The sequence below is a fragment of the Corylus avellana genome, chromosome ca7 (genome assembly GCF_901000735.1).
Source record: "Corylus avellana chromosome ca7, CavTom2PMs-1.0".
Taxonomy (NCBI): domain Eukaryota; kingdom Viridiplantae; phylum Streptophyta; class Magnoliopsida; order Fagales; family Betulaceae; genus Corylus; species Corylus avellana.
Genome location: NC_081547.1, coordinates 28,170,583 through 28,183,029, shown reverse-complemented (window position 1 = coordinate 28,183,029; position 12,447 = coordinate 28,170,583). Strand labels below are relative to the sequence as shown.

At 35.4% G+C, this 12,447-nt stretch overlaps 1 protein-coding gene and 1 pseudogene across 1 annotated transcript; both read right to left on the bottom strand.

The window, feature by feature from the left end:
• Positions 1-895: 895 nt before the first annotated feature.
• LOC132188107 (cucumisin-like) lies at positions 896-5,022 on the bottom strand (annotated as a pseudogene).
• Positions 5,023-5,499: 477 nt separating this feature from the next.
• LOC132187265 (cucumisin-like) lies at positions 5,500-9,665 on the bottom strand. Its single transcript, XM_059601526.1, has 10 exons — positions 9,573-9,665; positions 9,346-9,434; positions 8,595-8,689; positions 8,225-8,468; positions 7,587-8,100; positions 7,364-7,467; positions 6,954-7,172; positions 6,757-6,868; positions 6,322-6,535; positions 5,500-6,236 (listed from the first exon to the last, which is right to left on the bottom strand). Exons 1-10 carry the CDS (start codon positions 9,663-9,665, stop codon positions 5,704-5,706), a joined length of 2,217 nt encoding a protein of 738 aa, XP_059457509.1. The 3' UTR covers positions 5,500-5,703.
• Between the last annotated feature and the right edge of the window lie 2,782 nt (positions 9,666-12,447).

The following is a 12,447-nucleotide window of genomic DNA, read 5'->3' as shown; positions in this document are numbered from 1 at the left end:
CTACTAAATGCAGGCATATATTTTTGTTATTGTGATATTTCGACATAAGTTTTTGTTGAGTAATAAGAATTTCGACATAACTTCCAATTTTTTTTTAACAAAAACTAATCTAATGGTTAGTTTGACCTTTGAACTGTCATGTCGATCTTATAAAATAGTTGTAGAATAAAAATGTAATTTTTCGCATTACACCGTAAAGAAATTCAAGCGTCATCCATCATTTCACAAGTTTCTATTTATTAATGGTGCCATTGTAGTACTTGATACTTTTATGACCTGCCGGCCAATGACTTCTCGTAGCAAACTCATCAGTGGAGAAGGTGATTTTGGAGGGTTGACTTTCTGCATGTATTTGGGAGATTTGTGAAAAGGCCATGGGGGAGTGTTTGGCTATGGAGTCAGCTGATGATCGCCGGAAACATAGGATGGGTTAGGCAGTTTACATCTTTTAGGATTTCAAGGAATTACTGTGACTGAAAAAATTGGCGTATAGTCGGCTTTACTGTGTGATATACACTAATGAACCGGAGAAAAATCGCTAGAGGGGAGAAGGCTAAGCCACAAAGGGAGAGAATTAAGTGAAAAATATATATATAAAAAATAATTGAAAATTAATATTTAAGGAAAGTAGATAATTTGCTGGAGTTCATAGTAAAAAAATTAGAAACTAAAATAGAAAAAAAAAAAAAAGAAAAAGAAAAAGAAAAGGTATTTTGAGTAGCTAAACTGGCCGCTATGCATTGCTAGAAATGATCTAAGAAATGCTAGGGTTCCCATAAAATATTTCAACTGCAGTAATAAAGACCATCTTCCACCACTGCTTTTATTTTAATCTTCCATACATATTCCTTTAACTTTTATTTACGTAATACATATATATATATACCAAAAAATGTCATGCATCAGCATCAGGAACAACCACTACAATGGGGCTCCTCACAGTTGAAACTTTCCATCATCCCACACTAAGAAGCAGAGACTATAAATTTATTTGCTAGTCCCTAAATCTTCAGTGTAAATGGTAGCTTTTCTCCTAGAGATGTGAATGATAGAACACAAGGCTTAACTTTGATTCTAAGTCCATCTTGGGTGGTCACAACAGCTTTATACGTAGATCAAGTTTGGAGATCCAACATTGGTGATGGTCCGATGAAAAACATGATTGATATATTTCAAGCGCGATGTGGATAGAGAAAAAGAAGGATAGTTTAGATCAAAGGCTCTTCCATTAGTGGCTTCAAAACATCCGGTTAGCTCGTTGAAAGTAATATATTGTAATAACTTGCACTGAAAAAAAAAAAAAACAAGGTTTACTGATGCTTGGAATAGAGGCGCTTTAATAAAACATCCCCTTATAGGGGCGTTTTATTGTGTAAATGACACAAAATAAAATTAGCAATGCTTGCGCAGAAAAACGTCCCCTTAATTCGGGACATTTCAATAGGGTATGCTCCTATTTAATTAATTAAGTGCGCATGGCTGGCAAGTGCCCTTAATTCGGGACGCCTGCTATCCAAGCGCCCTTAGTTAGGGGCGCCTGCTAGCCAGGCGCCCTTAATTAGGGGCGCCTACCAGCTAGGCGCCCTTAATTAAGTACGCATGACTAGCAAGTGCTCCTAATTAAGGGCGCCTGACTGGCAAGCGCCCTTAATTCGAGACGCCAAGCTGGCAAGCGCCCTTAATTAAATAGACTTGACTAGCAAATGCCCCTAATTAAGGGCGCCTGGCTGGCAAGCACCCTTAATTCGAGACGCCTGCTATCCAGGCGCCCTTAATTAGTGGCGCCTGCCAACTAGGCGCCCTTAATTAAGTGTGTTTGTCTGGCAAGCGCCCCTAATTAAGGGCTCCTGGCTGGCAAGCGCCCTTAATTCGGGACCCCTACTATCTAGGCACCCTTAAACGCCCCTAATTAAGGGCGCTTGGCTAGCAAGCGCCCTTAATTAGGGGCGCTGAGATAACAGGTGCATCGGAATTATTTTTAGTTATATAGGGGAACTAGCTGCTCAAACATTAAATTATATAAAAATAACTTAAACACAATAGAGGATAAAAGATAAAGGAAGAACAACATAAAATTTGAAATTCTAATGTTGGCTTATCTTTTATCCTTTAATGTTGACTTATATAATTTAAACACAATAAAAATTATTTTATGTTGTTCTTCCTTTATCTTTTATCCTTTTATAGGGGAACTAGCTGCTCAAATACAATTCATTACCGTTGATTTAAGAACATATATATGATTGCATAATATACATTTGCATCTATTTATATATAGCTGAGAATGGATTAATAAATGAAGATGAGCATGCAGCTGATGCAGAAGGCGACCATCGTGGATCATCACAAGGTATGTGTAGATCTTCATATCTTAATCACTTGTAATATAATCTAGTTATATATAGGTTTGCACTTTCAAAATAGTTAGATATAGGCTTGTAATTTAATATTTTCTTTTGGTTTTGTCATTTGCAGGTAATCGTTAAGTGATGTACGTATACTTGACCTGTTAGGTTAGGTACGTATTTGACGCCAAATGCTAAGCGAACCCGTTGATATATTTTATTTCATATGCAATATACAATTTTTGTAAACTCTTTTAAGAGGTGGTACACTTTGTCTATGATATCGCTTTGGATATTTTATTTCATATATATGGTACAATTTTTGTTAACTCTTTAAGATGTGATACACTTTGTATTTATGATATCATCATTTTGGATTTAGATGTCTTATGAGATATGGGATTGTATATATGGATTAGATATATATTGTGAGATATGTATAAGATTGTATGAGATTGATGAATGGAGAAAATATTTATGGATTAATCCAATATTTTTGAAGAAAATACGCAATACAATATTGCATTGCATATTGTATATCAGGAGATAATAAAAAAATATATATAGATTGCATGGGGAAAACATTTTCTCTATATATTAATTATTGAAGACGATTCGCGGTGTGGAAGCACTCCCATATAGAAATAGGGGCGCTTTACACGCAAGCGGCCCATTTGAAAAGGGGCACTTGTCCACTTGAGCGCCCCCTTTTTAGAATGAGGGCGCTTCCAAGGCAAGCACCCCTTTTAAAAAGGGGGGCGTTTTTCACCACTAAGCGCCCCCTTTTTAAAAAGGTGTGCTTTGTTCTAAACGTCCCATTTTCGAGGTGCTTTTTAGTAAAAAAACATCTCAAACTTAAATTCTAGTCGCCATAAAAACCGACATGTCCCAAGTGCCCCTAATCAAGCATTGCGAAATCAATAGAGACGTTTTTTTGGCAAAAAAATGCCCCAAATAACCATGTCACTAAACCTTGTTTTTTTGTGTTGGTACTATATCCTTCGCTGCATAAAAATTGCATGTAGTCAAATGGCTTAATATCATCTATTAAGCCAGGATACGTTGCCTTAAGAGGATTTATATTCCTTGCACCATATGCAAATTCAGCCTCTAAGTTCTTTCCCGCACTCATGGGGGTAGCTGCAAGTAGTATACCAAATGGGAATTAGATGGTCATGGTTTAGGCATGTGTATATGCATTTTATTATCAAGACTAGGGCCAAGACTATATAGATATTACCAGTAGTCATAACAGCAGCCTTGATTGCGGCATGTGACCATGTGGGGTGAAAGGATTTGATGTAGGCAGCCACCCCTGTAGCATGTGGGCAAGCCAATGATGTCCCTAATAGAATGTTGTATGGCAACAATCTATTATCACCTTTAACTTTTGTAATTGGGAAAAATGGAGGCTATGTTGCTAGGATGTTAATGCCGGAAGCAGCTAAATCCGGCTACAACAACATAAAAAATGTTCAAATTAAATAAGTAATACAAAAGCACAAATGTAGATAAAATTATAACAAGATTACCTTGAGAGTGTTGAAAGTAGCTGGATTTGGACCCCTTGATGAGAATGAGTCTATCAGTCTATGTACGGGACAAATGTATCGTTACCTTTGCAGTACTATCTAAAGTTCACCATGGTGAACTTTCGGTCTATTGTACTTGCAGCCAGAGAGAGAGACCATGTCGAAAAGTTTGAGAGGGTTGCTAGACCTGGACCTTCGTTACCAGCAGACATTGATGTCAATATTCCATTAGTGTCATAGCATGAAAGGCACCAATGGCCATTGCATCTTCAAAATAGTTATGAGCACGGGATCCACCAACAGAAAGAGATATGATGTCAACGCCATCATCAATGGCATCGTCAAATGCCTTGAGAATATTGTCAAGTTCATCACATGAGCCAGCATGCCAACATACTTTGTAGACAGCAATGCGTGCTGATGGAACTCCTCCTCGTGCTGTTCCCAAACCGTACCCCAGAAGACTTGCCTCATTAACTAGGTTCCCAGCTGCTGTTGATGCAGTATGTGTCCCATGGCCGTGGGAATCTCTAGGAGATTTGACAATTTTTTTCTCTAAAACTCCACTGCTACGGTAATATCGCGCTCCAATGATTTTCCTGCATAAGTGCAGCCAAATTTGTTAATTAGTTGTGCTTTTTGACTCTGTGTTTGTGTTTGCACCTGAAATTGGTGTGTATATATATATATATATATATATATATACTTGTTGCATATGAAATTAGCTGAGGCTTGGCAGGTGCCCTTGCATTTGGTAGGTGGTGGGCCAAATCCTTCGTCACTGAAGCTTGCTGACTCCGGCCAAATACCAGTGTCAAACACACTATAATGATGTCGCTTTCGATGGGTCTTCTAGGAACTTGTTGTGAAAGACCAAGGAAGTCCCATGACCTTGTTGTATAAAGCGTTTTTTGTTTGCTAGGGAAAAAAGAGATTACGTCATCCATTCCTACATATTCATGATTAATGTTACAACTTATAACTTTTGTTTTAGATATACAAAACATGGGGGGAGAAATTAGGCCAGTTTACCGACCGGCTATTTTTTGAGCTTTTTGCTTAGTTAGCTCCGCTGAATATCCATTGAAGCTCCTCGTGTAGCTATGGATTAGAGAATCCGGTCCAGTACTGCTAAATGCATGCATATACTGTCAAGCTTTACAGAATCATGTAAAGAAGAAGCAAAAACACGTATACTATTTTTTTAATAGTATCTACATCTTACATGCTTTTTTAATAGCTTAAAAGACACGTATGACTTTTATAAAGTTGGTTTGTAAAAAACTTCTACTATCCAATTTGTTAGGAAATTTGTGTCCTTATTACATTGAGTAGACGAACCTTGTTTTCTTGTTTTGGATAAGGGTATTTGTTTTGAGTTTTGGTTTGCAAACAAAATCCCAAGTCCAATTCAAGATTGGGCTTATGCAAATCCAGCTGAAACAAAAACCCAAGCCTTGTATCATTTGGCCTTAAATGCCCAGTCCAATGTAACCCTAAAGGTAAATGTTGGAATTTATTGCAAGCTAGTGTTAAGGCATGGAGCATTCATCTTGGTTTGTAATCAAATCGACGACATTCATTCATTCGATCAACTAATGATAACAAGGAAGAAGGAAAACTAAGCAGAATAGAGCATTCAATTAGAAAGGTTCAAATTACAGTGCAGTGCATTGCAGAACTAGAGCAAAGGCTCAAATTACAACCATTTTCAGTCCTCCGTCTTCCGCCATTGCTTTATTCTAATATTCCATGCATATTCCTTCAAAGCTTTATGTTCAATTATTATTTTCGTAATACATATGTTTAGCAGAGAATGTCATGCATCAATCATCAGTACTAACAGCTACAACAATGGGGCTCCTTACTTGGAACTTTCCATCATCCCACACTAAAGAAGCAGAGACAATGTCTTTATTTGGCGTTCCTTCAATCGTGAGTGCAAATGACAGCTTTTGTCCAAGAGATGTGAATGTTAGAACACTAGGGTTCACTTTGATTCTAAGTCCAGTTGCAGTACTAGTCACAATACCTTTATATGTAGATGTCGGTGATCCAACATTTGTGACAGTCCGATGATAAACTTGACTAAAAGACCTGGAGGACGACAAGGATATAGCAAAAGAAGGATAGTTTAGATTAAAGACAGTTTCTTTAGTGGCTCTAGAACAGCTACTATTGTCCCCAGCAACAAGATGTAATAACTTGGTATTATATCCTTCGCCACACAAAAATCTAATGTAGTCAAGTGCGCCAATATCATATATTAAACCAGGATTTAGAGCCTTAAGAGGATTTATATTGCCTGCGCCATATGCAAATTCAGCCTCATAGTTCTTTTTAGCACTCATGGGTGTAGCTGCAATACACCAAATCAAAGTGAGTTATTCATGGTTATGATCTGCATACAAGCATTAAAATTATATAATTTAGATAGAAATTACCAGTAGTCATAAGGGCCGATTTGATAGCGGCAGGTGACCATGTGGGGTGAAATGATTTGATGTAGGCAGCCGCCCCTGTAGCATGTGGGCAAGCCATTGATGTCCCCGAATCTATATTGTATAACAGTGCTCTCTTATCACCTTTAACAGTTGAAATTGGAGAAACTGGAGGCCATGCAGCAAGAATGTGAACTCCAGGAGCAGCTAAATCCGGCTATACAACAATAGACAAAAAAACAAAATGACAATGTAGTCATTAGGACAATTCAGAGTGGGGAGATAGATGTCTAACACCGAACCACCTATAAATTTATTGTGTTACTTTCTCTCTCTTTCAACCTAATATAAAATATATGGAAAATAGATTATATTTCCATTTATTCTAACATAAATAAGTAATATAATTAAGAGTGCTAATGTAAGTAAGATTATTACCTGGAGAATATTGGGTGTAATTGCATTTGGGCCCCTTGATGAGAATGACGCAATGTAAGGGGCAAATTTATCTTTACCTTCCTTACTTTTATGAATAGTCGCAGTTGCGCCCCTGTAAATTGCATACGTGTGTCCTTTAGAATCATTAAGTTTTACGAACTTGTTTGATTGTCTAAGTTATTTTAGATTAATAATACCTTGTCGAATTTATGTATGAGTACACTTTGCTACCATCTTTCAAGCGAAGGTAAGATGCAGGCAAGGGAGCAGATGTAGCCAAATCTTGTTGTGCTTGGCCTTGCATCACAGTACCCACAGCACCAGCTAAAAATGCCCCTGCCCCTGTAGTCCGGATATCACAAAGTACAATTTTACCCTTCACCAAATCTTGGTCCAGTGAATTATTTGTGCAATACCTGTATTTTTTTTTAGCAATAATTAAGTTCCATTTTAATTATCATGTTGGAATGTGTCTATGCAAATAAATAAACTCATTCCCTTTGTCTATATATATATATATATATATATATATATATATGTGCGCGCGTGCTGATATGCACATCAGAAGTTTTAATTATTGAATACATTAATTTCATTTTGTAGTTACCTGGAATCGGAACTCTGAAAACCTTTTCTAGTGTTTGGTGCATCTCCACCATAAATTATTGGATACTGTTTATTCTTGAGGTCAAAAGTATTAATTGAAATTCCCTACACACACATGGAGTAAAGAAATTCTCCAAATTAATTATAATTTATAGATACAAATAAATTGGAGTAAATGAAGAAGATATTCATATAGAGCAACCAGTACTGGAGTTTTAAGTTACCTCATAGATATTCTTGTTTCCCAATTGGACCTGAGTGAAGTACTTTCGGTCTATAGTGGTTGCAGCCACAGAGAGAGACCATGGCGCAACGTTTGTGATGGTTCCTAGACCTGGACCCTTGTTACCAGCAGCCATTGATGTCAATATTCCAGTTCGCATAGCATGAAAGGCACCAATGGCAGTTACATCTTGAAAGTACTTGAGGGTTTGTTCTCCACCAATGGAATAAGATATGATGTCGACGCCATCAGCAATGGCATCGTCAAATGCAGCAAGAATGTCAGCATCATCACAGTCATCGAACCAACATACTTTGTAGACAGCAATACGTGCTGATGGAACTCCTCCTCGTGCTGTTCCCAAACCATACCCCAGTAGGCTTGCCCCGCTAACGAAATTCCCAGCTGCTGTCGATGCTGTGTGTGTCCCATGGCCTTTTAAATCTCTAGGAGATTTTACGTTATTTTCGTCAAAAACTCCACTGCTACGGTAGTATCGTGCTCCAATAATTTTACTGCATAAGCGTAGTCACATTTGTTACTAATTCGTTTTTTACATGTTCGTGCAGTTAGGCAAAACATAACATCAAGATTCAATAGTAATGGAACATGCAAATACAAACGGTTGTAAAGATATACTTGTTGCAAGTGAAATTGATGGAGGCTTGGCAGGTGCCCCTCCATTTCCTAGGTGGTGGACCAAATCCTTTGTCGCTAAAGCTTTTTGACTCCGGCCAAATTCCAGTGTCGAGCACTCCTATAATGATGTCGTTTTCAACCAGTCTTCTACGAACTTTTTGTGGAAGCCCAATGAAGTCCCATGATCTTGTTGTAAGAAGCTTTTTCTTTTTACTAGGGAACACCGACACCACGCCATTCATTCCTACATATTCATTGTCGTGACAATTTTTAAAATAGACATAGAAAACATGAGTTAATTCCAATAATACCCTCCACCCGCTGGTGGTTGGGGTTTAGGGGTGGGGGGGATAGAATTTGGTTCACTAACCAGCCAATTTTTGAGCTTCTTGCTCAGTTAGCTCCACTGCAAATCCATTGAAACTCCGCTTGTAGCTATAAAGTAGAGACTCTGGTCCAACATTGCTAAATGCAGGCAAATAAATTTCACAAGTTATAGGTCTAGGTGCATTTCAATCCCTAACATAACTTTGATTGGATTTATTATCTCCATTTACGAAAATTTTTGGGGGATTTCATTGCAACCCCATTGATAAATCATCTATGGCATCATTGCCATTTGAAAGATCTTTTTTTTTTTTAAAAAAAAAAAGGTGAAATATGTATTTTCCCTTAAAAGCGAATGTTAAGAGTAACGTTATATACCACTTAAATATCTCACACATTTGATGTAATAGGGTCCATTAACTCTAAGATGGGCCTTGTTAAAATTGCTAACTACAAATCCAGGTGATCAAAAATTGTTTCAAGTTTGAATCACTTATGGTCAAGTGTCAAGTTTCATTATTCTAATATAAAACTTTTCAATACTTTTATATTTAATTTAATAATTTATTATATTATTATATTATTATATTACAATTATAAACATTTTTTTTAACTTGTTACCTTGGACCCAGATTTTATTCTACCGCCCCTGTATAAGACCATTGATATAAAAGTAAAATAGGGCTCTCAAGGTTTATAGCTAGTTCAACATAGGCCCATAGGCTTTTGTTAAGTTCCATAAAATATGCTAAAACAAAATAAGAAATGTTTGTTATTTGTGCTGTTTTTACAACCTGCCAATGACTTCTTGTAGCATGCTTGTGTGAAGGGATGCTGTGGAAATCTCGTCCATCTGCCTTTGGCCCATATACACAATATAAGTCTGCGTACATAATATATATCATAGGTAGAAAATAATGAAACTTGTTAATCTTCCAAACACGAAAAAGAAGGCCAATTTTAGAGATATTTGGCCATAAAAGTTAAAAGAGATAAGCTATATATAGAGATATATATTTACCTTTCGGTCATTTTGAGTAGTTGAGTGACCAAGAAGGAGAGTGAAGGCTAGACTGAGGAGGAGCCATGAAAGACTAGGAGTTTTTCTGGCCATTGGAGCTATTTATGGATAAGCTTGGCTATCGATCATGCATTATATATATACATGCAAGTACTAGACAAGATCCTCATCATATCAAGTTGGGAAAAAAGAATCCAAAGAAAAAGCTCCTACACGAAAAATCACTAAATAATTCCACATTTTTATCATTTTCTCCTGGAAAATGTTTTTACATAAAGTTGTCAAATAAAAAAAATCAAAGAAAAAAAGTTCTTACATGAAAATGCACTAACAATTCCACATTTTTACCCTTCTATATTTATTTACGGTTCAGTTTGTGTTCAAGTTTTTAACTTCATTTTCTCATAAAATTGAAATTCCACATAAATTATGAGTTCAACAGCCAAGAGACGACCTAATTAAGGTCAACCAAATTGATAGAATTTTGGAGACGATTATTAGATTGGAAAATTCTGCATTAAGTCCAAATCAAGGTTGGATAATTGGTTTTAAAAGCTGATTTCCAAATCCACTTCAAAAATACACGAGACTTCTTTACCAAGACAGCTTGTCTTATGTCAAGATGCCTTTTGGATAAGGTGGCATATATTTTTTTCAAGATGCTTTTGGATTTTTTTTATTTTTTATTTTTCAAGATCTACTTCAAGATGAAAAATGTTAGAGCATTCATTCCGGTTTTTCTCCCTTTTTTTAATTTATTTTTAAAAAAATCAACCATTAACCACCTAAGTAAAGATAGATCCAATAGTTTTTTTTTTTTTTTTTTTTTTTTAAAAAAAAATTTAATTTAATTCAATTTATTTTTATTTTTTTAAAAAAAGAATGGAAAAGGATCAGGGTAGATGCTTTACCATTTGTCTTTTGACACGAGAAATGCTAGTTAATTTACCATGGTCTTTCTCTGATCATTCTCCATACTTTTTTTAAAAGAAAAAAAAAAATGAACCATTAGATTAGTGAATTTATTCACCTAAGTGAAGGCGAATCCAATGATTAATTTTAAAAAATAGAAGATGAAGAACGGGAGAAGGACCGAGATAAATGCTTCAGCATTTTTCTTTTGGCAAAATAATGCTAAAGCATCTACTTCGGTCATTTTCTTATTTTACTAGATGTTGTTAAAAAAAAAAAAAAAAGCTAGCTTATATGTCACATCAATGCCAACTACCAATCAAGTGTAAGTGATTAATATATATTTTTTTTAACCATTGGTCTAAGAGTAGAGACCTATTTATTTATTTATTTACTTACTCTAAAAGATATTAATCATTTTTAAAAATTGAGATAACTATTTTTTGAAACATCTTTTTTTTTTTTTTTTTTTTTTAGCAAAACGGTAGGAGCAATGTTGGAGCCGCTTGAGGTTTTTGGGGCTTTAAAAAAAAAAAATAATAATAATAATTGCTGTTTTTCTACTCAAGTTCCACATGGCACTCCAAAAAAAAATAATAATAAAAAAATTATTTTCTCCTATTTACGCAAGTTACCACTCTACATTCTCAAAAAAAATTTATCGACCCTTCCAATATGAATTGTTTAACTCCACTACTAGATCCGAGGGAACCAACTGTGTTTACACTACTAAAATGTTACTATTATAACACCTATTCACTCAAAATTGCTCAAAAAATATCTAATCAGCGAAAACCATATTCACTCTTTTTCTTACTTTGTTCCAAATTAATTTGTCCATTTTTCATTGGTGGGCAAAAAAAGGGTTTTGAGCAATGACGGCACTGAAGACGCACTCAAGAAAGTGACAGGTAAGAGTACCTGCAACGGGTCTAAAGGAAAGTCTGTGTCATAAAGAGTAGAAAAAAAAAGAAGTGTGCCATTATTATAGTGCATTTCGAAATCAGCTTTTAAGAACTTTTTTTCTTTGATTTGATTTGATTTGATTTTTGATTTGATTTTTTGTTAATTTTGATTTTTGTTTTCGGTTAATAACTTTTTTTTGGTACATTGAGAAAAACCTTTTCTAGGAGAAAAGATAACAAATGTTGAACTATTTAGTGACTTTTCGTGTAGGAGCTTTTTCTTTTGTTTTCTTTTTTCTTTCTTTTTCCTTTTTTTTTTAATAAGACTATTTTTTTTTTTTTTTTGCAAGGTAATAAGACTATTTAAGTCTATAGTACTAGTGCCATTCTTTTCACTGACTTAATATCTTAGTCAGTGCGTTACAAGATGATATCAATGTAATCGGCTCCAAAGATCCCAAGAGGTTATCTTTTAGTATAGTATGCAATACCAGAAGATAAGCTATGATCAATTAAGGCCAAATTAGGGTGGCTACCCACTCAAAGCCATGATTGGAAATGGCTGAACTACTTTACAGTGATTTGAAATGGTTTGGCCCACCCTATTTGTGAATTTTGGTATCAAATGCAAAATCTTAACAATACCCACGTTTCTCATTGAAATGACTGCTTTTTAATATGTATTTTCTTTTGTCTCTAATGGATAACTCAATCAGTTTGATACCATGCTTTATGGTCACTAGTTCGAATTCACTCTTTCCCTCTTGTGCGGACATGTCAAAAAAAAAAATGCATTTTCTTTTCTCTTTTCTTAGTGTTTCACGTGTGACGAAAAGTTAGTTAAACCAACCAGTTTATTACGAGAGTGTTCAGGGAAAGATTAATAAGGGACGAAAAGGCACTTAAACCAGCCTTTCATGTGGGAAAGAATGAGCAGAAGTTTGGAAACAAACTTGTCAACAAAAAAAAAAAAACAAAATGCAACGATTCTTACGTTTTTCTGATTCTATATGAATATTATTTTCTAAAAAATAAATAAATACTTAATCCATTGGTTA

Bases quoted from the DNA above. Each gene is read 5' to 3' on its own strand.
- LOC132187265 (XM_059601526.1), bottom strand. From the start codon at position 9,665: ATGGCCAGAAAAACTCCTAGTCTTTCATGGCTCCTCCTCAGTCTAGCC. The intron at 7,468-7,586 runs GTAACTTAAAAC...ATGTGTGTGTAG, and splicing joins GAAACAAGAATATCTATGAG to GGAATTTCAATTAATACTTT. The intron at 7,173-7,363 runs GTAACTACAAAA...AAAAAAATACAG, and splicing joins TTTCAGAGTTCCGATTCCAG to GTATTGCACAAATAATTCAC.